At 58.6% G+C, this 25523-nt stretch overlaps 1 protein-coding gene across 3 annotated transcripts in view; it reads left to right on the top strand.

The window, feature by feature from the left end:
- Positions 1-8244: 8244 nt before the first annotated feature.
- CCDC85C (coiled-coil domain containing 85C) overlaps positions 8245-25523 on the top strand; it is a 78272-nt gene continuing 60993 nt past the window's right edge. For all 3 annotated transcript variants that reach the window (XM_042944254.1, XM_042944253.1, XM_042944252.1), the window contains exon 1: positions 8245-9058. In XM_042944254.1, the coding sequence (XP_042800188.1) occupies positions 8245-9058 (814 nt within the window). The remainder of the gene's footprint in view (positions 9059-25523) is intronic.

The raw sequence follows: 25523 nt of genomic DNA, 5'->3' as shown, positions 1-25523 counted from the left end.
TCTCACGAACTGTGAGATCATGACCTGAGCTGAAACCAAGAGTCGGACGCTTAACCGGCTGAGCCCCCCAGACGCCCCCAGGCTGAGCCTCTTCTGGAGAGAGAGGGCATCGCTTCTGCTAGCTTTTCAGAGTCTCAAGATGCCCATCCCGTCTGGACTCTGGGGTATTCCCAGACCTTTCCGCTCTTTCCCCAGCAAAGCAGCATCCCACCTACCTCACTGGGGGCTTAGGGTTCTTAGCCAAACTTGTGCATTTGAAATGATTCCATCCCCAGGTGAGACCCAGAGACTCAGAGAGGGCTGTGACTTGCTCAGAGCTATCTGCTCTGAGATACAGACTCTAAGTCTGGGCTTTTCTACTTAACCCAACTTTCTCCATCATCATCCATTCATTCAACAAACACTTACTGAGCTCCTAGGCTCTAGGCCAAGAGGGCCCTGAGAATAACCGTGATCAAAATGGGGGACCCGATGGTACGCTTGTTAGACTTACTCACGTCACGTCTTCTTGACAGTGGGCTCAACTGGGGGTGGGGGCGGGGGGGAGTTACTGTTATTGCTGGTATTGTATCAGACAGGAAAGGCACGCTGGAGGGGGCTGGGAGGTCCAACCTGCAGCAGCAGAAGCCACATTAACAATTAAGGTCCTGACTTTTTTTTTTTTTATTAAAAAAAAATTTTTTTAACCTTTATTTATTTTTGAGAGAGAGAGAGACAGAGCATGAACGGGGGAGGGTCAGAGAGAGAGGGAGACACAGAATCTGAAACAGGCTCCAGGCTCTGAGCCATCAGCACAGAGCCTGACGCGGGGCTTGAACTCACGAGCCGCGAGATCATGACCTGAGCCGAAGTCGGACGCTTAACTGACTGAGCCACCCAGGCGCCCCTAAGGTCCTGACTTTTATTCCACATTCAGCACATGAAATATTCAGGCACCAAGGAGATTGGTCCCTGATCTCTACAGTGAGGAGCATTGCCGTTTGTAGACCCCGGGCAAGGGCAGCACCCAAGGCCTGGCCTGCAGGGCACTGGGGGGTTGTGGGGGCTGGGCAGGTGTACCCAGAGGTGTCTGACACGGATGGGTCAGCTGCAGACACCCAAAGAACACCACGCCCTGAGGGTCCCAGAGAAGAAAGAGGTTTGTTCTCAACGAGTGTCCACTTGAGGGAAGCAGACAGAAACGATCCATCACAGGTGGGGCCACCAGCCTTCCCAGAGAATAGGGGTGATGGTCACAGGGATACACAGCCGGGCTCAAAGACCAAGCGTCTGGGGCCTGAAACTTATCACCTGCAGTAAACCCTGTAATTATCCTACAGTGTTGCATTGTACCTGTGCACGTGTGTGAAAGCATCAGTTTGATAAACAGAAACATTTCAAATAAGTCACAAGCGTGTCAACCTGCTATACTGTTTCCTCTTCTGTTTTTTTTCTCCTAATATACTGGGCACCTAGAGTATGACATTTGGCCTGGGTTTCTCTTGGGCTCCGAGAACCCAAGAAAGTAGGTGTGGAAAGTGCACGAAGTTTCACCCACCAGAGTGACAACATTCTCTATACCCTGCTGGCTGGATTGTGAGTTAGCACCGCCTCTTTGCATTTTTTCTAACTTTTTTTTTTTTTTTTTTTTTTTTTGAGAGACGGAGACAGAACATGAGCAGGGGAGGGGCAGAGAGAGAGGGAGACACAGGATCCAAAGCAGGCTCCAGGCTCCGAGCGGTCCACACAGAGCCCGACGGGGGGCTTTAACCCACAAACTGTGAGATCGTGACCTGAGCCGAAGTCGGACGGTCAACCGACTGAGCCACCCAGGTGCCCCAGCACCATTTCTTTGGAAAGCAGTGCGGTATCTATCACCTAGCCAAGCCGAAGCTGGGTATGCCGTATGACCCAGCCATGCGGGGTCTTGGTATAGACCCAAACGGAGTTCATGTTCACATGCATTGGGACACATGTGCAAGAATGTCTATGGCAGCATTGCGGGTTCTAGTAGAAAACTAGAAGCAAATGTCCTTCAAGAGAAAAGTAAAAGTGATATATATACTCACGCACTGAATATTGGACGGGAGAGACTCTCGGCTCGGGGTGATTTTGCCCCCAGGAGCCATTTGGCAACGTCTGGGGGTACTTTGGGCTTTCACAGCTAGGGCTGGGGGTGCAATGGGTAGAGACCAGGGAAGCTGGTAAAGGTCCTATGATGTACAAGACAGCCCTTCTTTGCCCCCACAACAAAGACATCCAGTCCAAGGAGTCACCTCCGCTGTGGCTGAGAAAGCCTGCTACACGGCCATGCGAGTGAGTGAGCGAGGGCTACACGGGTCAAGGAAACCATGAGGGAGAAGCATATGCTGCTAGCAAACCCACGAAGTGCAACGCGGTTTCGATAAGGTCCACACGCATGAAAATCAGGCAGGCTATTGTAAGGGGGAGGCATAGCGCGCTGAAGGCACAGGAATAATCAACGCGACATTCAGAATTGTGGGCTCAGGCAGGCAGCAGCCTGTGACCAAGAGGGGCCCTGGGGGCCTTCAAAAGTGGCCGGGGGCAGGGGGGGGTGGCGCCGGGGTGGCTCTGTCGGTGAAGCGTCCGACTCTTGGTTTTGGCTCAGGTCATGATCTCACGGTTCGTGAGTTTGAGTCCCGTGTCAGGTTCTGCACTGACAGCAAGGAGACTACTTGGGATTCTCTCTCTCCTTCTCTCTCTGCCTCTCCCTCCCTCCCCCCCCAAATAAATAAATAAACATTTAAAAATTGGCAGTAACTTCCAAAGCTGGGCAGTGGGCTGCCAGGTGTCTTCTGTGTCCCTGTTGTAATATAAAATAGTTCCCTTTTTTGTAACCTTTTAAAAAAAGACTTTGTTAAATTTGTTCTCAATGTTTATTTATTTATTTATTTTTAATTTTTTTTTTTAACGTTTATTTATTTTTGAGACAGAGAGAGACAGAGCATGAACGGGGGAGGGTCAGAGAGAGAGGGAGACACAGAATCTGAAACAGGCTCCAGGCTCCGAGCGGTCAGCACAGAGCCCGACGCGGGGCTCGAACTCACGGATAGTGAGATCGTGACCTGAGCTGAGGTCGGACGCTTAACCGACTGAGCCACCCAGGTGCCCCAATGTTTATTTATTTTTGAGAAAGAGAGAGAGAGAGAGAGAGAGAGAGAGACAGAGCATGAGCAAGGGAGGGGCAGAGAGAGAGGGAGACACAGAATCTGAAGCAGGCTCCAGGCTCTGAGCTGTCAGCACAGAGCCCGACATGGGGTTCGAACTCATGAACCGTGAAAGTCAGATGCTTAACCGACTGAGCCACCCAGGCGCCCCAAGAATAATATTTTTAAGTGTGTTGAGGTGAGAGGTAGTCCAGCTCCCCTGACTCAGTTTCCCTGATGGCTGAGCCTCCCTTCCTGCGTCACTCCTCAGGTCAATGGTGTGAGGGGATGCCAGGTGCTGGGCGGGGGGAAGGGAATTTCAGTGGCTCTGGCTGGGAAGGGAGGGGTGTGGATGCAGACACCTCCCAATTGGTGTCTAAAGGGACCTTCACCCTGGGGACCGATGGAGATCCATCTGCCCGGGTCTCTGGCTGGCCTGGTTTTGCAGCTTCCCAGCCTCCGCTGACCCTCTCTGATCCGCGCCTCCCTCGACGCCTTCTGTCACGGGCTCTCTATCAAACAAAAGTCTGGCCATGTCTCTCCTCTGCTCCACGCCTTCTGGGCCTCCCACGGCCCTCAGGTTAACCTTGAGGCTTTTGCCTGGACATGAGGCCCCCTGGGCTTCAGCTCCACCCGTCCCACGGAGACATCAGAGGTTCTAGGCAGCTGTCCCTGCACCACTGGCTTCCTGCTCCGGAGGAAGGTGCACGTGAATGAGGCCACGTTCCCCTCACCCAGACCTCCCACAGTCGCCCTCCAGAGGCCAGTCTCAAAGCACTCTGACTGGTGGTCCCAGCTTCTGTGCCGTTGCCTCACCTGTAAATGTGGGAGTTGAGACACTGCATCACTAAACTCTCATGTTCCTGAGGTTCCGCATTTTCTGTGTGGCTCCCATCCTCAAAGGAAGCTGGTGGCCGCCCAGGGCCACACCCGGCATCCTTTGTGACCCAGTTTGCCAGGGGCAAGCGCTAGGTTCCTGGACAGCCCTTGTTTTATTGTACCTCAGTGTTGGCCTCTGAAAAATGGGTGCAAACGTCCTTATCAGAAGACTGCTCGTCCAGAGGATGGGAAGAACGTATAGGGAGAGGAGGCATAGCTCACCTTTCCAGAGCTTTTGCAAGAGTTCTGCTAAGTGCCTGACACTCGTCCTGTGGGGAAGGGCTTGGGGGAGAAAACTGTGGCTCAAAGAAGGTAAAAGAGTGGCCTGAGGTCACCCAGCAAGTCAGCAACAGAGGCGCCGGGACGTGGAGCTAACAATCTGCAGTGACCTGTCGGCAGGAACAGCTGGACGGCTCTGACCCTGGCTGCCGTCCAGAGGCCTGGGGAGTCTCTGTGACTTGTGGAAGGCCTGCGCGGGAGGAAGCGCCATGGTGGACGTGGTCCTGGCACAGGGCAGGCCCTCCGCATGCTAGGACCAGCGCCACAGTGAAAAGGATGCCCGAAGCATCTGGTCTGGTCTGCTCTCCTCTCCGAGAAGGGGCAACTGAGGGCAGTAGTCTGCTGGATACGGGGCCCTCTTGGACTCAGATGGTCTTGGGTTCAAATCCCAGCTCATTTGCTTGCCAGCTGTGTGACCTGGGACAAGTGACTTCACCTATGTGAGCCTCAGTTTCCCCTCTTGTAAAATGGGGATGCGGGCTCCCACATAACAGGGCTGCAGTTAGGACTACAATCCACGTACAGCCCTAGCAGTGCTGGTACATGGAAAGTGCTCACTAGGGGCGCCCGGGGGGCTCAGTCGGTTAAGTGTCTGACTCCAGCTCAGGTCATGATCTCACAGTCCATGAGTTCGAGCCCCGCGTTGAGCTTTGTGCTGACAGCTCAGAGCCTGGAGTCTGCTTTGGATTCTGTGTCTCCCTCTCTCTCTGCCCCTCCCCTGCTCATGCTCTATCTCTCTCTCTCACATTAAAAAAAAGTGCTCCCTTTATTGATAATAATTATGGTCATTTTTCCATGGGCCCTGATTTCTTAGGCATGGTGGCCTTTTCAGCCCTACGTGGTGCCTTCCCCTGTTTTGGGGTCCCCCAGGGTGGGCAGAGAAGAAACCCCAGAGTCCGGCCCCAGACCCGTCAGCCACCATCACTTGTGCTGGCCTGCAGAAACACTCAGCCGCCACACAACCTTCCCCTGGCTGTCCCGGAGTCCTTGGGTGTCTACATGCCTCTGTACTCCGCCCATGAATTCACGCGGTGATCTGAGCTTCGTGGAGACAAGCAAGCCGACAGGAACCAACATTAAATCCTCAAAGAGCTAATGACCCCCTCTTATAGAGTGGTTATGATCATCACAGGAGGGCTGGCCTAGAGTCCTGGCTCATACTGAGTACAGGGTAAGTGGCCGGTTGTGGTGAGTATTATTCCTGTTGTTGCTGTTGCTAACTATCAGCCCCAGGGAGAGGCCACACACGCTTCTCCCCGCAGCTCACAGAGCCCTCTGAACCCTGGCTCCTAGCCTCACCTCCCTCTGACACCCCCCCTCTCGCAGCTCACCGTCACCTACTTCTGGGTTCATGACTTATGTTGTTCCCTCCCCTGGGACTATCCCAACCCCTCTCCTCCCCCCTCCAAAATCTGGCAAACTCCTACTCACTCTTCAAGATTCGACTCAGGGGGCCTGGTTGGCTCATTCCGTAGAGCCTAACCCAGGGTTGTGTAGATGATTGCATATACACATGCTTTTGTGTATAAATTCTTACCTAATTATTCTATGTGTGTTCAGTGAATCAATGAACAAAAAGTGGCCTTGGGGAAGTCATTTCCCTTCTGGGGCTCAGTTTCCTTATCTTCAAAATGAGGGGCTCAGATTCAATTGGTCATGTGCTGACGGGTCGTGCCTTCACTCAGCAAAAGCATAGCTCAAAGCTATGCTCCTTGGAGTCATCCTCTCCCCACCACCCCCTCCTGAATATCTACCTGGAGAGAGGGGTGGGTGGGTGGGGAATAAAGGACTGAATCTGGACCTCTCCAAGCACCTCCCCCCTTCCCTTCTCCACATATGGGCTAGAGTGAGCCTCTTAAAAGGTAAATCAGGTCATGTTGCCTGGTGCTAACCCCCCACTGCTTTCCCAGCTGCCCTAGAATCATGCATGATCTGGCCCCTCTGACCTCATCCCTCACCCCTTCCCTGGCCCATTCCCAGGCCCACTGGCCTTGCTTGGACAGGCCAGTAACAGGCCAACCCTAGGGCCTCTGGACTCCCTCTGCCTGGAGTGCCCTTCCCCCTTATCTTTGTCCTTTCCGCTCAGGTCCGGCTTAGATGCACCTCCGGAGAGGTCCTCCTTGACCACGGGATCTAAAGTAACTGATTACCACTTTCTGTGACAGCAGCTGGTCCTAATCCCTACACAGCGCTTATTACAATCTCATGGTTATCTAGTGTTTATTATCTTCTCTCTAGTCCTCCCCACAGAGTGCAATGTCCCCCCAGAGGGCAGTGACCTCTGCTGTCGTGCCCCGAAGAACCACCTCCCCGCGGCTGGGGGGGGGGGGCGGGCAGGGAGGGCGTCTGACACAGGACTGGTGTAGAGAAGGTGCTGGGTGCGCAGTTGTCCAAAGAAGGGTTGAGCAACTGGAAACGGGGACATCAGCTGCTGCGCGGGCGCGCGCCGCAGGCCTTGGCGGCTCACAGTCGAGTGCGCGGGTTTTATCTCGTCGCGGGTCCCGGGGGAGGGACGCCCCCCTCCGACCAGCTAGCAGCAGGCGCGCCGTAAACACGCTACGGGGACGCGAGGATAAAGAGACAGACTCACGGGCTGGCGGAACACCCGGGTGTCGGGCGAGGCTACCGGTGGGGAGGGGGTTCTGTGGCAGGCTCGGCGACCCCCCCGCCCTGGCGTTAAGGCCCCATTGGGAGACCTTCCTCTCTCCTCTCACTGGTCTCCACCTCGGGAATTACGGACTCTGCCCCGAAGCCCGGGGTCTAGCGATCGGGTGGGCGGGGGAGTGGTGCTCTGAGCGCGTCTCCGGGCGGGGGGCAAGTTCCCGGTGCCCTCGCCCCCTCGGGGCAGCGAAGGGGGTACAGACCGTGCTCCGAGGCACGGCCGGCGAGGCCCCGGCCCTCTTGGGGCTCAGACGCAGGAGCCACAGCCCTGGGCTGGAGTGGAAACGCAGCCTCTGCAGGCTCCAGCAGGGGACAGGGGTGGAGATGGGGGCGGAGGAGTCGGGGGCTCGGAAGGGGACAAAGAGCCGCCCGGCCTCGGGGGAGAGCGACCTCCGAGTCAGAGTCCCATTGTTCGTCGTGTCTCCGACTACGCTGGACTCTGGTGCCCCCGGGAGGGAGAAGCGGAGCTGCCCTCCGCCTCTCGGGCATTTGTTTATTTGGGGCGGGGGAGGCCGGGCGGAGGACGCGGGCTTGGGAGGGGGCTCGGCGTCCATTTCCGCGCGTCTCCTTTAAGGAAAGCCCTGCCCTACCTTTCCCACCGTTCCCCTCCCCGCAGCCGTACCTGCATTTTAAAAGCGCCCTGTAGCCCGGGGATTGGCCGAGGCCGCGTCCTCCGGGCGCAGAAACTTGAACCTCCGGGAGGGGAGGGGGGTGGTGGAAGCCGGGTGGCTGGACTGTACCATCTCCTCGGCGTCCCCCGCGTGCGCCCCGCCCCTCCCACACACCCCCGGGGAGGCCCAATCGGATAGGCGGGAGGGCGGGACCGCGGCTCGAACGCGCCTCTGGCAGGGCGCCGGGCGGGCGGGCGCACGGCGCGGGGGGACGTCGGGGGCCGGGCGCGCCTCGGCCCGTCCCCTCGCTCCCCGCGGAGGCGGGGCCGGCAGGGGGCCCCGCCCCCTCCCCGCCCGGAGTGGGCGGGGCGGCCGGGGCTCCGGGAGCTGGGCCGGGGGCGGGCCTCCGCCTGCTTCGCCCGAACCCGGAGAGCGCCCGGCACGGCGGCCGCCGACGCAGCAGCGGTCCCAGCTCGCCGAGCCCCGAGCCCCCGCGGTTCACGGGCGGCCCGGGCGGACGCTGCGTGAGGGCGCGCGAGGTGGCGCGGGGCGGCCCGCACGCGCCCCCGGCCGCCCCCTGCCCGTGAGCGGACCGGCCCAGCTCAGCCCCGGCGCGGGGAGCGCCGGCCGGGCGAGGGCGCGGGCGATGCCGCGGTGACGGCCCCGCCATGGCGAAGCCCCCGGCGGCGGCGGCGGCGGCGGCGGCGGCGGCGGCGTCGGAGGAGCTGAGCCAGGTGCCGGACGAGGAGCTGCTGCGCTGGAGCAAGGAGGAGCTGGCGCGGAGGCTGCGGCGCGCGGAGGGCGAGAAGGTGGGCCTCATGCTGGAGCACGGCGGCCTGATGCGCGACGTGAACCGGCGGCTGCAGCAGCACCTGCTGGAGATCCGCGGCCTCAAGGACGTGAACCAGCGGCTGCAGGACGACAACCAGGAGCTCCGCGAGCTCTGCTGTTTCCTCGACGACGACCGGCAGAAGGGGCGCAAGCTGGCGCGCGAGTGGCAGCGCTTCGGGCGCCACGCGGCCGGCGCCGTGTGGCACGAGGTGGCCCGCTCGCAGCAGAAACTGCGCGAGCTCGAGGCGCGCCAGGAGGCCCTGCTGCGTGAGAACCTGGAGCTCAAGGAGCTGGTGCTGATGCTGGACGAGGAGCGCGCGGCGCTGGCGGGGGGTGCGGGCGGCGCGGGCGGCGCGGGCGGCGGCGGCGGCGGCGGCGCGGGCTCCCGAAGCTCCATCGACAGCCAGGCCAGCCTGAGCGGGCCGCTGGCGGGCGGCGCGGCGGGCGCGGGGGCCCGCGACGTGGGCGACGGCAGCAGCACGTCCAGCGCGGGCAGCGGAGGCAGCCCGGACCACCACCACCACGTCCCGCCCCCGCTGCTGCCCCCCGGGCCGCACAAGGCTCCCGACTGCAAGGCAGTAGCCACGCGCAGGTCCCTGGACGACCTGTCCGCGCCACCGCACCACCGAAGCATCCCCAACGGCCTGCACGGTAAGGACCGCGCGGGTCGGGTAGCGCGGGTCTCAGGCCCACGGCCCCTACCCCCAGGGTGGGTCGCCACTTCAGACTCCTCCTCCGGCTGGTATCCATACTCTGGGCTGGGGGGATGCCGCACCCACGCGCAGTGGGGCTTTGGGTGGTGTTTTTCTGGGCACGGGATGGAGGCGTGGCCCTGCCCAGCTTCCGAATGCGCGGCCCGGCCGGGCCGGGGTCCCAGCGGACCCCAGAAAAGTTTCCCTCCTGTGGAACTGTCAGTGTTGGTGCATGGCGCTGCAAGGCTGGCTAGGGACGCCTCATCCCAGCCTGGAAATCCTTGTCCAGGAGCGGGAAGTTTAGGGGGGGGGGGGGGCAGGGAGAAAGAAAAAGCCTCTTCCAGTACAGCTGAATTTCCCGTCTTATTTGGGGCAGCAGGCAACCCCAGACCTGGGCAGCGTCCACGTGCGTGCCCACCGGAATTGCAGCTGGGCTCCTCGCGCTGCCTTGGTGGCTGAGAAAGAGCCGGGCAGTGCGATGCGACTCCCAGGCAGCTGGGCCAGGGGCTCCCGGGGCTGAGAGCCTTTCTGGTGTGCCATCAGTCCTGGACTCAAGGAGGAGGGACCTTTCTGAACTGAGACTCTAAGGCTTTCCAGAGGGATATGTGCTTGGAATGGATCCTGGCTTTTCTCCTCTGCCTACCTCTGTGCCTTGATCTGTGGAATGGAGTTTTCCTCCCTCTTGTGGATCTGAGGTGGAGATAAAGCTCCCCCAAGGGATTTGTAAACTGTGGGTCGCCGTGCAGGAAGTGTAGTAGTGGTAGGTGGCCCGGGTGTGGGTGGAGGACCTTTGGCCTCAGGAAAGCTCAGCTACTGTCTTCCACGGTGGCCCGGTGGCTGCTGGGCCCCCAGCTTGAGTGAGCAGCGGCTTCTGTTCCCAGCGCTCTGATCCGTGGCTCTCCCTGTCTCCTCGTTCTTCCACATTTTTGGTGGCTTGGCTCCCAGTTGTGGTGGCATTGTGCTGCCTGAACTATTTGCCTGAAGGTGGAGATTAAACAGCCCTTTCTGGTTCTCTTTGAAGGCTTTCCTAGTTCAGAGAAAATGTGTCTGGGCTTTAAATGACTGTCCTTCCCCAGAGTAACGCCTGAGCGGAGGAGGGACGCTCCCTCTCTGGTTTGATGGGGGCCAAGTGGCCTCTGTGGGGTGTTGGGGTGGGCACTGGCCACATGGAGGTGGGGAGAGCTAGCACAGCACAGTTTTTCCTTTATTTACCTTCGGAGCCTGCCAGTTCAGAGCAGGACTGGGTTGAGAGGGATATTTTGTTACTGATTAGCAACTCAGGTTTCCCTTTGTAACTCTGTACCCACCCCCATTTCCCACCCCAGCCTGCTGCTTAAGGCCAGTGGGTGGTTTAATTTGTCGTGGTTTCTTGGGTCTAGGGACTCAGGAGTGCCAGCCTCTCTGGCCTTGCTGCCTTGGGCGCCTTGGGAGGGGCAGATTTCTGGGCCTCAGTTTCTCCCAAGTGCAGGGAGGGATCGCTGCAGCCGTGTGGCTGGGAAATGAAACGTTTCTGGTTTTCAGCTGCGTCATCAATGACACTTGGGAGAGAGTGGCCCTGAGCACTCTGCACCGAAGTGCTGGGTGCTGCTGTGTGCTCCCAGGGAAGTTCTGTCCTGCTTTGGACACAGAGACGCGGCCCCTGCCTGGCTCAGTGTTCAGCCATAGCGGTGGATGATGCCCGAGCCGGGGACCAGGGGGTGCGTGGGAGCTGAGGTGTAGAGTTTCCTGCAGAGTCCCCCCCTCCTTCCCCCCCAGCCCCCAAGTCCCAAGCTCTCTGGGAACAGGCGAGCCGCAGATCTTGTGGCAGGGCTCTGTGTTGGGTGAAACACAAATTCAGCAATACTTTCACTGACTTCAGTTGCAGACAGGTTGGTGTTTACTTTTGTCTCTTGAAGTTCTGCGTGGCCTTGAGATAAATTCTCCCAACAATGTGAATAGGATGCCTGGAAACAAGGAAAGTCCCTTCTCTTAAAAACTACTTTTCTGGGGGCTCCTGGGTGGCTCAGCTGGTTGAGCATCCGACTCTTAATTTCGGCTCAGGTCATGATCTCACCATTGTGAGATTGAGCAGGCTCTTTGCTGGCAGAGTGGAGCCTGCTTGGGATTCTCTTTCTCTCTCTCTCTCTGCTCCTCCCCTGCTCGCTCTCTATCTCTCTCTAAAAATAAATAAAGATAAACTGCCTTTCTGTGCTCGGATCTGTAGTTTTACGTGGGGGGGGGGGGCGGCTGGAGGAAATGGGAAAGATAAAAAGCCTCAGTCTGGGTGGTGGAGACAGTGCGGTGGAGACTGGGCTTCTGCCTTACATACTTGGTCTCTGTTCATCCTCACGAGAACCCTGGGAAGCAGTATTAGCCCCATCTTCAGATGAGCAAGTGGAGGCTGAGAGAGGTTCTGAGCATTGTGTGGGAAAGCAGTGGAGATTGGAAGTGTCTTAGCACCAGTTACCTGGTGGGGGGAGGCTGCAGGGGGAGGTGTGGGTTGCCGGGCGGGGGTCGTCCGGGGGCCGCTGGGGCTCATCCATGGCTCAGGCCGAGTGAGGGCCGTCCTGCCAGGACTCTTAACAGACATTGTTGACTCGCGACCCTGGTTTGCTCTCGTTTGACATTCTGGGAAGTGTCACTTCCTTATCGGTGACCACAGAGCAGATGTTTGATAACCCTATTACCCGGAGGGGTCAGACTGTCTTCATTCGAATCTGCCTCCTCCTGGTCTCTGGGACAAGTTACTTAACTTCTCTGAGCCTCTCTCTGCTTTTCTGCAAAGTGGGGCAAAACCCAGAGCATCCCCTTTATCCACCGAGGTCGAGGGAGGTCAGGATCTGCACACAGTGAGTCTCTGTAGTTGTCAGAATCCTTGTGCTGCATATTTCTTCCCAGGCTCCTCATGAAAAAACAAAAGGGACCCCTTTGCAAAGGGGCCTGCCAGGCAGACTTTGGTGTTCTCTTCAAAACTCTGCTGTTTAGACAGCTCGCCTGGACCTTTGAGAGCATAGCACCTGCTCAGATGGGGACTGTGGCCCTGTAGTTACCTTGGAAGTAGCCGGGTGCCTGCAGCCAGGGTCGGGGAGGGGGGGGGATGCCCAGGAAGGCCGCTGTGGCCCACCTGATTCCCGGCTGCCCTTGGCTGGGTGGAGCCTGGCAGCCCAGAATGCATATGCAAACAGGCCTTTCTCCCAGGTTGTTTTTGACCAAGGTCTGGGCTGTGCTGTTTGAAGTCTGGACTGGAATGCTCTTTGCTGTACTCATGCGGGACAAATGAGGCAGGAGAACCCCAAACTCAAGAAAGTCACATTTGCCCCCTTGAACTGATAACTTTCAAGCAAAAGCATTTTCTTTTTCCTTTAAAATAATTTTTTTAATATTTATTTTTGAGAGGGAGAGAGAGAGACAGAGAGTGAGTGGGGGGAGGGGCAGAGAGAGAGAGAGAGAGAGAGAGAGAGACAGACAGACAGAATCTGAAACAGGCTCCAGGCTCTGAGCTGTCGGCACAGAGCCCCATGAGGGGCTTGAACTCGGGAACAGCTAGATCATGACCTAGGCTGAAGTCAGACTGAGCCACCCAGGTGCCCTCAGACAAAAGCATTTTCAACAGTTTCCCTCCCACCCCTCCCCCACCCTTGCTTCCCCCCCTCCCCCCAAGTCCCTGTATCCACATCCTGCCCTCCCCAGGCACACCCTTGCCCATTCCCCTTTAACTAACCTAGGGAAATCAGGACCTCCGGCAGCCTTTGTATGGGCCCTGTTTACTTTTTAAAAGTTTGGGTGAAAAATTTCAGCTTCTCAGAATAAGATGGATTTATTCTCCTGCTTGTGTTTTTTGTTGATTTCGAGGGAGGATGGAGGGAGGGTGGTCTGGACCTTGAAAAAAGGCCCTGAATAGGTCTTTTATTAGGGGCCTCCCAGCTCAGTACCTCCTGGGCAGGATCACTAAGAAGACGGCTTTTCCTCAACCCAGCTAGGTCTGGGAGCAAAGGTCAGCGAAGACAATGGGGTGGGTTAGATTAGCCTTTCCCCCTCCCTCCCCAACCTGACCCTGACCTTCCATCTGGGGCCTTGGGGTGTCGGGCCCCCAGGGCCAGGCACAAAAGGAAGGCTGACCCTAAGAGGCTTATTGGTAGGTGACCCTGGGGAAGGCCAGGGCGTCCCCAGCACTTCACAGTTTACCAGAAACACCTTCCCAGCCCTGACTCCATTATGCTCAGAGCCCCCAAAGGGTCCCATATTGTAGATGGGGAAACTGAGGCTTGGAGAGGAGCGGTGACTTACTCCAGGTCCCATACGACTGCTTGGGGGACCTAGGGTCCATGTTGGGTCTCCTGTGTCAGAGTCAGGCCTGCCACTCTGTGTGTGCTGTCCCTTGGCCCGGGGTGTTCTGTCTCTGTCGGGCTAGGAGAGACTCCCATGGGAGGCCCCACCAGCAATGGAAGGCCTCCAAGAGCTTGGTCCCTGGCAGATGGACCCGGGGGGGGGGGGGCAGCTCTAGAGCCTAGACCTGTGTAGCAAAGGTGCGGCACCTCTTCTGGGGAAGCCAGACCCGGTGCCTCATCCCTGCTCTCCTGTGTGCCTGTGTGCCAGCACGGCTCATGGAGATCCGTAAAATGGGGGGTGTGGGCACAGTGCAGGCTTCTCTTCGCGGGGAGTCCTTCCTCGCTTCTTGTGTTTTCATTCCCTCGCGTCTCTCCCAGGCTGGCTTCCCCTCTGCCGTGGTGACCCCACCAGACCCCCTCACCGTGGCCTGGCCTCTGAGCCCCTGGCACACAACTTGGGTTATAATATTGTCCCCAGAGCAGCATGATTAGCGAGGAAATCCTCTGCTGCTCGTAATCTGCCTTTTCCACCCGTGGGGATTTTCCACCCCATGCTTGTCGGTGTCATCAGCACAGAGAACAGGACGCCTGGGACCTTAGCCGAGTTCCGGAACCTTTGTGGGCCTCTGTTTTCTCATCTGCAAAGTGAGAGGCTGTTACCAGCCTTTGGGTTGACGGGAGCGGGGGGCACAGTGAGGCCTGTGAACTGTGTGACGTGACCGTCTTCCACCGGTTAGTCCCCCCCCCGGCTGCAGCACTCAGTGCCAGGTGAAGCCTCGCCTTGCCACCTGCTCACTGAGCCCCTAAGCCTCAGTTTCCTCACCCGTCCTGAGGATGGTAACACCCTGGTCCCAGAGCTGGGCCTCCAAGGGTAGGTTCGGTGGCCTTCCACTGTCACCCGGACCCCTGCAGATTTGCCGCCTCGGGGTGGGGACGGGGGACCCCTGCCACGTGCTTGTGAGGACAGCCTTGTACCCGCCTCTTGTCAGAGCCAAGTGATCCCTTGCCTAGTTGGACAGAGGGAGACAGCATTTCAGCAGGAATATGGCAGCATGAGGTCCGCAGGTGGGTCTGACCGCTGGTGCCGAGAGCCCGGGAGGAGCTGGGGTAGCCCTGGGCCTGGACGCCTCCTCCGGCGAACTGAAGGAACTGAAAAAAAGCCTTGGGGCCGGGTTGCTGCTGCTGTAAGGCAGGGAGGGCTGTCAGCCCAGGGGATGCTGTGTCCAGCCTCTGGGGGAGGGAGCCCCACGGTTGCAGCCATCCAGCCTTTGGCGCCCACGGAGAAAAGGACCGAGAGGTCCAGGAGGACCCCGGTGGCTCTGGAGGTGGGCGGCTCCCCAGCGGGGGAGGTGTGCCGGCCACAGCCTGGAAACCGGGTAAAGGGCGTTCCTGACCCCACTGCAGCGGGATACCCCCGACAGCTCTGGGGATGCGGTTGTGTGAGTGGAGAACAGCGGGTAGAGAAGAGTGGAGAATATTTGGGAGGCAGAAGGGCGGGGCCGGGTTGTTGAGAGAGTTTGCCCTTCAGGCAGGAAGGACGACACGGGCACACGCTTATTGAGTGGTTACTCTGAGTTATGGGTGCCACGCACACGGGGATTCATGTGGGCTGGCTCGGGGCGTGACGATTCCGTCACATTCATCCGGTGGCTGTCATGGCCGGGCTGGGGACAGCAAGGGAGGAAGCCTGGAGCCTCCGAGGTGGCCGTGGTGATAGTGGCCACAGGAGAGAACCTTCCCTGCAGGTTCTCAGACCGGGCGGGTCTGCTCCAAAGCAAGGCTTTGGCCCAGCCCCTGTCTTCCTCCTTGTGACTTCTAGGGTCAGGCAGTCCTGAGCTGGTGGGGGCCTGCCCTCTCTTGGCTGTGGCCTTGTTCCGAATCCGCTCACGGAATAGGCACAGCCCACTGCCACTCTCTGCCCACGCCTACAACCTGGGTGCCCAGGAGCCGTGCAGGGATGATTCTGGCATTTCAGAGCTGGGAAGCAGGCAGTTCTGTCTTCCTGGAGCTGGATGACAAGGGCGCCCAGGTGCCATCCCCAAACGCCTGGTGACAGAACAAGCTTGTCTGCTAAAGGGATGGGATGCTCCTTTGATGGTGAAAAGTCAGGAATGGTCCCCCTCCTGGTAAGCGCCTAGAACTTGCTGCTGTCACACATTCCCCTGCTACTGTCCCGTGCCCGCGTGGGTTGCCAGGGGCAGGTGAGTGGAGGGCTCTGGGGCAGGTTTGGAGCTGGGTCACCCAGTAGTGGTGGATGCCTGCTCTTGAACGAGTCCCTGTAATGGTCTCCAGCTCTCCGGGGAGCAGGGCAGAAAGCTCAGGAGTTTTATTGATTTGCCTGTAAATGTTCTTGGGCTCGCCCTGTGCGTGGTGTTTGAACAGGGGGTGTGGAGCACTGTGGATTCTCTATTTTTTATCTATTAAACTATTCAACAATTTTTAAAAGTGTTTTTATTAAAAGCTTTTTTTTAATGTTTATTTTTGAGAGAGAGAGAGAGAGATGGAGCGTGAGTGGGGGAGGGGCAGAGAGAGAGGGAGACACAGAATCCGAAGCAGGCTCCAGGCTCCAGGCTCCGAGCTGTCAGCACAGCGCCCGATGCGGGGCTCGAACACATGAACTGTGAGATCATGATCTGAGCCAAAGTCGGACGCTTAACTGACTGAGCCACCCAGGTGCCCTCCCAATTTTTTTTTAATGTTTACTTATTTTGGGGGGAGAGAGAGAGACTGAGAGTGGGGGAGGAGCAGAGAGGGAGACACAGATTCCCAAGCAGGCTCCAGGCTCCGACCTGTCAGCACAGACCCCCGCGTGGAGCTCAAACCCACCAACCGCGAGATCATGACCTGAGCTGAAGTCAGACGCTTAACCGACTGAGCCACCCAGGCGCCCCTGTGTATTCTTTAAGTGGGGAGCAGGAGAAAGGGAGGGGATGTTGCTGTGTAAAGGTTTGTTAAGTGGACCACTAACAGATAACTCTGGGTCCCCTAGGGAAAGCCCATCAGAAAAGGTCACAGCTGGAACTGCCTACAGCCTGAAGAAAAACCCAACCCAGGGATTTGGGGAGGGGAGTGCAGGTGCAGTGGGAGGGGCTTCACAGATCCCACCTGCCCCAGCTTGTCCACTACCCAACCCCCAGCCCTGCCCTCCCCAGTCACCCTCCACCCCCCTGAACCAGATGTGCCTGGGCTCCAGGTGTTCCTTCTGCCAAGCCTAGACTCTTCCCTGGTCTCTTCTGCTTGTACTAACCTGCTGCACCTTTGGGGCTCAGCTTAGCTCCTGATCTTAGCCACCCCCTCCGCTGAGCTGCTGGCACCCCGAAGGGGTTGAAAGCCCAGGCGCTTCTGGGACTGAAAGGGGCACGATGAAAAGATCACATCAGGCAGAGAGGGCCACCTGGGCACGTGTGGCCGGGCAGGTTCCAAGGCCTTGTGGACTGGAGCTCCTGCCTCCCCCCATGCCCACACCTGACCCCGTACGACTTGCCACACCCTCTCTGAGCCTTTTCCTCAGCAAAGCTGGGTTCCCAGTGGGGCCCAGCAGACCTTCTCCTTGCTGTGGGAGCCGGGAGGCTCTTAGCACCATGCCAGGCGTGTGTAAGTTCCACTCAAAAGACAGTTTTGGAACCTGCCCCTCTGTGCCAAGGCTGTGAGTCAAGAGGACCAGGGTCCTGGCCACGCAGGCTCTGAGATAGACAGATGATGGACTGGGGGCCCCAGCTCTGTGTGGCCGAGCCCTGGGGCGGGTCCCCTTTCCCTTCCAGCTCTCTGCCAGTGCCTTAGGACTCCCGGCAGTTTGTCAGAGGTTTCCGGCTTTCCCAGGCACGGCATTTCCTCCGCCCTGAGATACCATCAGTCGCAGATGCCCTGTGCACTTAACAACGGCTTTTGTAGGGAGGGGAAGACCCTACAGTGAACGCACATATTCGCTCTAGGAAGCACCCCACATTGTAACAGAAACGGGAAGGTGCTCGTCTTTGAGTTCAGGAAATAGCAAATGGCAAAGGCCTCCGGCTGATGGGGAAGCTGGAAGGAAAGGGCCACAGACGCCCGTCATCAGTGGCCCCGTCAGCTGACGTGCTCCCCACATCTGGGTATTTGGGGGCACAATGTGCCACCCGGCACCGTTCTGTGCCTCGGACCACACAGACACAATCAGCGGCTTCCGCCCACTTCTGACCCCACTGTGTGCAAGTGACAGCCTTCTCTCCAGGCCCTCATTTTCTCATTTGAAAGATGGGGGGCTTGGGTGGACTGTGCTGAGGGTCCCAGAGACCCTAGCCTTCTCCAGCCCCCTGACTCAGTTTCTACAATGGACAGAGGCACAAGGGAAGGGCCTCCTGCCTGTCTTCGGTCGTCTTGGTGGTTTTGTGGTTGGTGCTCAGCTTGGGGCAAGTCTCACAGTTGAGCACCTGGGGTGACAGAGGTGCCCTGTCCAGCACTGGTTGAGGCTGAGACTCCTGCCCGGCCAGCCTGTTTTCGCGCAGGGCCGATGGGATTACCTCCCTTTGCCATCCGATCTCCTCTTCTGAGGCTAGCTAACGGGTTTGGCGCTGGGAGACCATGCTGGGTCCCAGTGCCCCGGTGTGGGGTTGGCTCGGGACACGGTGAGGTTTCCTTGTGGGGCAGTCCTGTCTCTGCCTGGTCCACAGCCTCCTCCCCGCACTGGCATGCCGTGGGTGCTCCGTGTACATCGGGAGAGGACTGGGGGTGGGAGGAGGCACCTCACGATGTGACCCTCTTGTTGCTTTAAATGTACTTTGGCCACCTGCCCCTCCCCCCAGCCTCCCCATTTGCTCCATTTGGCACCAAATGGCCTTCAGTTACTTTAGGAAAAAAAAAAAAAAACAACCCTCCCCCCTGAGGGTGGGGGCTCACATACTCTCCCTTCCCTGTCTCCCTTAACAATTACCAAAAAATACACGCTTTTACCGGTGGTTCCTAACCGTGGCTGCGTATTAGGTATTGCTCGGGGAACTTTAAACAATGCCGGTGCCTGGACCTGCCCCCAGGGATGGGCCCAGTTGGTTCTGGAGGCTTCGGCGGTTGGGCAGGCTTCCCTGGGCATTCTGCTGGGCAGCCGGAGCCCTGTGGGAAGCTCAGGAGAAAAGCCACTGGGCCTGCTGGGGCCGCCCAAGCTTAAGATGGCCTGTCAGCAGGTGGGCGGGGGGCAGCCGCTGCCCCATGCTGGGGCGGCTGGGGCAGCTGGGGCGGCTGGGGCGTCGTCGCAGAGCCTGGCCGATTGGGGTGGGGAGGCTGGTGTCAGCTCCTGTTAGCAGGAAGGGAGAGAGAGGCCTGCTTGTGTCTCCCCTTGCTGACCTTTGCTGTGTGGATGCCCTGGGTGGCAGCGGGGGGTGGGGGGGGAGCTGCCTGGCAGGAGCGGGAAACTGGGTTTGAAGCTGGATGTGCATTTCCAGCCCTGGATGCACTGGACTTGCTCCCCTCCTCCTGTATCGGGCTGCCAGGTGTGGCCTTCAGCACCCCCACTGTGGGGTGCTGGCCCACCCCCGATGGGCTTGGGGGCCTTTTTAGGCTGCATTCAAGGGGACAGATGCAGGCAAGGCCTTGTGGCACTGACACCACCTCTATGGAGAAGCGTCGACCCATTTCCAAAAATAGCCCATCCCCTGTCAGGGGAAGCGTCTCTTTGTCTCCCCAAATCAGTCTTTCCGTCTCCCGGGCTGTAAGGCAATAAGGAGGCACGCTCTTGTCTTGGAATCAGAGGCTCCCGGAGCACCCGCCCCCCGCCCCCCACAAGGGCCTGATTGTGTACGGGCCCTGAATGTGCCCGCCTGTCACCGAGCGAGCGCGGCACCGGCTCCTCTGCCTAATGAGCCCGCTCTGGGAGTGGCCCTTTGTGGTGGGTTCCGGCTGCCTGTGCCAGAGCTCTCAGAAGGCTCCATTTCCCGGCTGCCCAGCGTCCCTCGTAGCTGCGGGGACAATGGGACGCTCCCCGCCTGCCCTTTCTCCTTTTTTCTGTCTTTTCCATATTTTCTGGAGTGTGCACACCCCACTTTTATACCTGGACAGCAAATTGAACAGTGACTTTGTCCCTGTCTCAGCGCCGTCTGTCCTGGCTGGCCGGGACGCCCTCCTCTCTCCCTCCTTTCCCAGCCCCTCCTGTGGGACCTCCCTGCACCATTGTCTCCTTCCTCTTGTGCTCCTTCCCCTGCAAACGGGCTCATGTTTCCTAGTCCAAAGCAGTGAACAAAATCCTCTCCCTTCTGTCATCCTGCCCGCCCCCCCTCCACCCCAGCCCCAGGCCAGCCTGCCTCCTCCCCACCCCCCACTGGCTGCTTCTTGGTCCCCGGCAGGCCTGCCCCTGGAAAGGTGACTCTGGCTTTGCCCAGCGGCCTCTTGTCCTGACGTGTGGGTGGTGTTTGATGCCCACTCTGGGCTTGTTTTCTAGAACAGGGTGGGCTGCAAACCTCCATCTTCTCTGATAGGAGCTTCTGGCTCTCCAACCCCACCTGTGCTGCGCTAAGCCCCCTAGTCTCTCTGTCACCTCTTGCTGCTGTCTTGAGCCCGGGCTTCCAGTGGCCTACCAGTCACCATCCCATCGACTCTGTTCTTTGGGTTTGGGTCCCTTCCTCCCTCACCTGTGTGCCCGTAGCCTCTGCCTCACTGGTGGCCACCCTGCTCCAAGGTTTCCTGGCTCGAGCCCCGAGCCGCACTGGCCACAAGTGACTGCTTCAGTTCCATTTAATTAAGATTAAGTACCATGGAAAGTTTCAGTTCCTGAGTCACATTAGCCCCCTTGCAAGTGCCTTGCACCTGTTGACAATGCAGAAAAGGAATCTTTCTGTCATTCTAGAGACTTCTCTTGGGCGGTGCTGATTCAGACAGCTCCTCGCTGGGCCGTATAACTTTTCACTTGGCCCCAGAAGGAAGCGCTGATGCTTGGGCGTGGTGTTGGGGCTCCCTCCTGTCCCCCCTCTGCATCCTTCAGGGATACAGTGGGCCCTCAGGGCTGCCGCTGGCAGGATCGCTCTTTCCTACCTCCTGTACCCGCCCAAATCCTGCCCTTCCTCTGAGGCTTGGGGCAGCCCCCGGAGGTGGCCAGTCATGGGATGTGTGACCAGCTGCTCTTGTCTACTTGGAATCCTTGAGCCAGGATCCTGGTGGTGGCCCTACAGCCCTGGAAGCCACCACAGCTGGTGGCCTTATGCATGGGTTCACATGCGTGTGCAGGAAACCCAAGCTCCGAGAGGCCACACGGCTCCAGGAGGCTCTAGAGGTCTCCCTGCAGAGCCCAGTCACCAGCTTCTTATCCTCAAAATGAGGCCAAGAGGCCTGCAGGATCAGAAAACAAAGAAAATGGCTTTTAAAACAGTGGAGTGGAGTGGGGCGGGGCCGGGCAGGGTGGCAGCGTGGAATGGACTTAGGCCAGCCGCTGTTCCCTCCTGTCCCCTCCCCTCCATCTAGGGAGCTTTCTGGAGAGGCTGCTCACCTGCCCGGGCTTGGTTAACCAAATTTGAGCCGTTGATTCCCACGGCTGTGGCCATGGCCGTGGCCGTGGCCGTGGCAGGTAGCAGGCCGCCTCATCACCTCAACTCTTGAGCTTAAATGAGCTGCCTGTGTCCAGCTGTGGGTCATTCCTGCGGCCAGTCCCTGGCAGGTGAGACCACGGGTGCCACACCTCGGGCTCTGGGGTTGGCCCCGTGGCTCGCTGTGCCTCCTCGTGCCCTTGCCACGCTTGTCCTGGTCCACACCCCCGCTGGTGTGTGTGTAAGCGGGGGTGGCGGTGGTCGGGGTGATACTGGTGCGATCACAGCCGGGTGGAGCTCTCTCTCTTGTCCCCTGCGAGGGCCTCACCCCGGAACGAGGGGCTGATGTTCTCCCTTCTCTGACCTTGGGGGCCGGGAGGCTCAGAGGAGAGCTCCTAGTAAGCCGTCCTACTCCGGTAATGCACACAGTGTGGACGTAGGAGTTATGGCAGGTGGAGGATCCCTGACGTCAGTAACCTGGAGGTTCCCCCACGACCTGCTGCTGCCTTCCCTACCCCCTGAGGGCATGTCCTGTGAGCCTGGGTCCTGCTGAGGGCAGAGGGCGGCTCCCGGAGAGTGATCAGGATGCCCTGGCGATGCTCCCTGCCCTCCCCACCCTGAGGGTGGTCTGAGCCTGGCGCCTTTCATCTTGCCCTTCCCTCCACAGAGACCTTAATCCCCTTCTGCGGAGTTAAGACCTTGCTCCTGTGAGTGCCAGCCAGGTTGTGGACGGCGTGATCCGCTCCCCAGTGTGTGGTGCCGACGTGCTGTGGGAAACGGCGACGGAAAGACCCCTTGTTTCTGGTGCAACCCAAAGTCTGAGCATGAGGGAGGGCAGAGGGGGAGCAACCGGCCCCCCGGCTCTGCCATCTTCTCCCCTGAAACTTTGGCCCAAGCAGGCACCCTGGAACCTCCTGGCCTGGGACTTTATTGTAGGAGGAAGATGTCCCTTCTGGCCCCTCAGCAGCCCCCACTGCCTTCAGGATCAGCTTTGCCCTCTCCCCTGTGCTGACCCGTCCGCAGGTGCATTCACCAGGGTCCACGGCAGGGTTCAGGAACCCCGGGGCCCCTGAAATGACTGTGTACTCGTGCATGTTTCCTGGGACGTGACCCATAGCTTTTAGAGTGGTCCACAGCCCAGGAAAGACCAATAACCACAGTAGGAGAGTTCGTGAAGTTCCTCCATGAAGCCTTCAACGATAACAAGAACCACAAGGTGAACATAATGCTTGCTCATGATCAGGCAGCTGCACACAGGACACAGCAGTGTCGGGGGAGATGGAAAGGTCTTCCTCAGCTGACCGGGCGTCCCGGACACCCGACAGTCTCGGCTTGTGTCCGTCACCTGGCAGGTTTGGATGGCAAGCTCTGTGCCCGCCCCTGGCCGCCCTCCGTCTTTAGAGGTCACCACTTACACCTTCTTCCTGAAGCGGTTTGTGTTTATGTGTTAGGATCGTGCAGGTGTTTTCATGTAAATCTTTTTGGCTTCCTGGACTTCTCCCTCCTCGTGGTTTCCTTTCTGCCTTGATTTCTGCCTGAGCCTCAGTTTACCCACCTGTATGATGAGGCAGTTGGACCAGGTCTTCAGAGACTCAGAGATCCTGGAAGGACTTGGTGAAGTTCTAGGTGCCTGGGTCATCTCCAGGCATCAGCCTGGCCCCTTCACGTGCGGCCAAACCAGTGCCACTTGGTTGGTTTGTTTGTTTGCCTGGTTTTTGCTGCTCTGGGGCCTTGAGGACCCATAGTGGCCCAGTTTCTAGCCTCTGGCCCTCACTGTGCGAGTGCTTGCCCAGGTGGGGGAATGATCTGACCCAGAATCAGGAGGCGGCAGCCAGGAGGGATCGTTTGCCACTCTCCCCCTATAGGGAGATCATTTGCCAGCCCGTCCCCCTATAGGTCTCACCTGCCGCGTCCCCGAGGCCTCCAGGCACAGCAGCCCTTGCCAGCAGGAGCAGAATAAAAACAGGAGAGTCTTCTCATTTTCTTCTTTTCAGTTGCAACCTTGATCCCTCCTCCCTCCTCCTACAGACCAGGCCTCTGGTGACTTTTGAATAGGTCTGCAGGCTCCCTTTTTCCCTGGCTAAATATACTTGCATTGGTGTCTTACTTGCCTTGATGAAAACGGCAGCTTGGAAGCATCCAGGGAGGCCCGGGAGTGAGGAGGGGGTGATTGGGGCACTGGACTGACCCAGCCAAGGTCGTCTGACTTTGAAAGGTGTTCATTTACTCGCATGCTGGCCGGTGCTTTCTGCATCCTGGGTACCAGTGGTGTGGAGTGGCTTCGTGGGGCGGAAGGAGTCCCGTATCCATCTGAGACGCCTGTGTCCCCTACATCATCCCTACCTGCCCCTCCCTGGTTTGCTGAGTGTGAGCGGAAAGAAGCAGGAAGGAGGGTCCCCGCGGCTGGATGCATCTGGGAAGCCTGGGCAGCCACCCCTCGGGGGAGGGGTGACCAGGTGGGCAGGGAGGCCCGAGGGGAGGTCGAAGGGGTACTGGGCTGGGCTCGCGGGGTTCTCCCTGCAGATGAGGAAGCTGAGGCTCGCCGGGAGCCACGAGTGTGACAGGGCTTTGCTCGTTTGTGTAGCAGACGTTTCCGAGGCCGCCCGTGGCCTGGGGCTCCTGGCAGGAGTGACTGCCTGTTGCCGTGTCCTTCTGCACCTGGGAATGAGCCTTCAGGGAGGTGGGGTCAGCCCACTGCAATGGCAGGGAAACGGGGGTGGCACCTCATAGGGCCGGAATAAGTCCGGGCACATCCATGCTGGTTTCCGATTTTTCCTTTCTAATAGATAAGGAAACTAGCAAACACAGCCTCTGTCAGAGGCCTCGAATGGGACTTAGTTCTGACCGTTAACATCACACACTGCAGCTAGTTTTGGTCACGATTTATAGAGGATGGGGTGAAAGATGGGCTTGGAAGGGAGCGACTGGCCGCAGCAGGGGTGTCGGGGCTGACGGAGTCCCCAGACACAGGTCTCTCCCGAAGCTGGTGATTGTGTCCTATCACATGCCCCAGCGCCCTTTATTCCTGTCCGCAGGTTGTTTCCTTTTTTCCCCTAAAGTTTATTTATTTATTTATTTTGGGAGAGAGAGAGAGAGAGAGAGAAAGACAAAGAGAGAGGGAAAGAGAGAATCCCAAGCAAGCTCCACACCATCAGCGCAGAGCCTGATGTGGGGCTCGAACCCACGAACCGTGAGACCATGCCCTGAACCGAAATCAGGAGTCGGACGCTTAACCGACGGATTCATCCGGGCGCCCCCTGATTGTATCCTTCTGATGCCGCGGGTGATACGAGGCCCCCAGCAGGCCTGAGCTGTGTTCAGCAAAGGCTGATTCGCCAGCACGTCCCAGGTGAGGTGGTGGTTCAGTTACCTGGCCCCTGAGGGTCTGCGCCACCTGAGAGGGTCCCGAGGAACGGTCCTCACGCCTGAGCTCTGGCCGTGGGTCCACCTCTGTGATCCTAGACGAGTTGAGCAAAGCCCGATGCCTCAGCTCTCGGCCTCTGCTAGACGGGGTGACCCGTCTGTTCCATCCACGGGCTGTTGGGGATGGCACGCTGGTGTGCGTGTGTGGTGGCTGCAGCCGCTCACCCGGTACCCCGTGCCTCCTGCACCTTCACTCCCATGATTCCCGAGAAGCCAGGGCACTTCGTTCCTCCATTTGACCAGAAGAGGAAACTGAGGCACAGCAGGTATAAGTAGGCTGAGGTCCAGTGTAGAAAGGGGCCGGGCTGGGATTGGACTCACAGCCCTCTGGCTCTGGGGCTGCGTTCCCAACCACGACCCCGTCAAGAACTTTCCCCCATTTGCAATAGAGAACTTAGAAGAATGATCCCCTTGGGCCCCAGCACCCAGGCGGCCTCTGGGAACCCCGGGGATGTGGCCAGTGGGGATAGTATCAGTAATTGGCGTGTTTCGTCACCTCCCATGGGAGAACCGGCTGGTTAAATGGGCTTGTTAAGGAGACAGTTGGGGCATTCTAGTTTCTGGTGCGGTTTTTCCCCTCTCCGTGGGCACTGGGGCAGTTGTGTGCATTTGAAGGTGGAGTACTGGCTCCAGAGCCACACAGGATTTACTTTTCCCACGTTACAGATTTCTCCTGGTGCGTCATGCACCCCAGATGTCGTCTCTGCCTTCGGTTTGCCCTGAGATGCACAGCCTCCTAATTTATCCTGGGATCCCCTGACGGGGAGGCCGGGATGTCTGCTGATGTGTGAGCCCCACCGGGGCTGGGAGGGAGTGTGTGCAGGCAGGGGGGACCAGGATGCTCGCGTGCTCCAGGCGTCTCTCCCACCTTCCCCGACAAACCTCTGCAGCTGCGGGCTCACCTGGTCCTTCCAGGCTGCGGGCTCCCACCGGCTCCCACCGGCTCCCACCCTCCCGCCCTCCCCCCGATTTATCACTGGTGGAGATACGGAGCATCCTTCTCCCCTGAATAATCCATAGCTCATTGTGGAAAGCTTGGAAGACACCAGGAGTCTCCAAATTGAAATTTAAAAATCGTCTATAATCCTGTCCTCTGGAGAGAACTGACATTAGCATTTTGCTCTGTTTCCTAGATCAGGAAACGCTGGGTCTAAGGAGAGCTCTGTATACCTCTTTCTTTAGCTTTGTATTTCGAAATGGTTACAGCCTC

This window comes from Panthera leo, chromosome B3 (genome assembly GCF_018350215.1).
Source record: "Panthera leo isolate Ple1 chromosome B3, P.leo_Ple1_pat1.1, whole genome shotgun sequence".
NCBI classification, from domain to species: Eukaryota; Metazoa; Chordata; class Mammalia; order Carnivora; family Felidae; genus Panthera; species Panthera leo.
The sequence above is the reverse complement of the archived record's forward strand: the minus strand, read 5'-3'. Positions and strand labels throughout refer to the sequence as shown.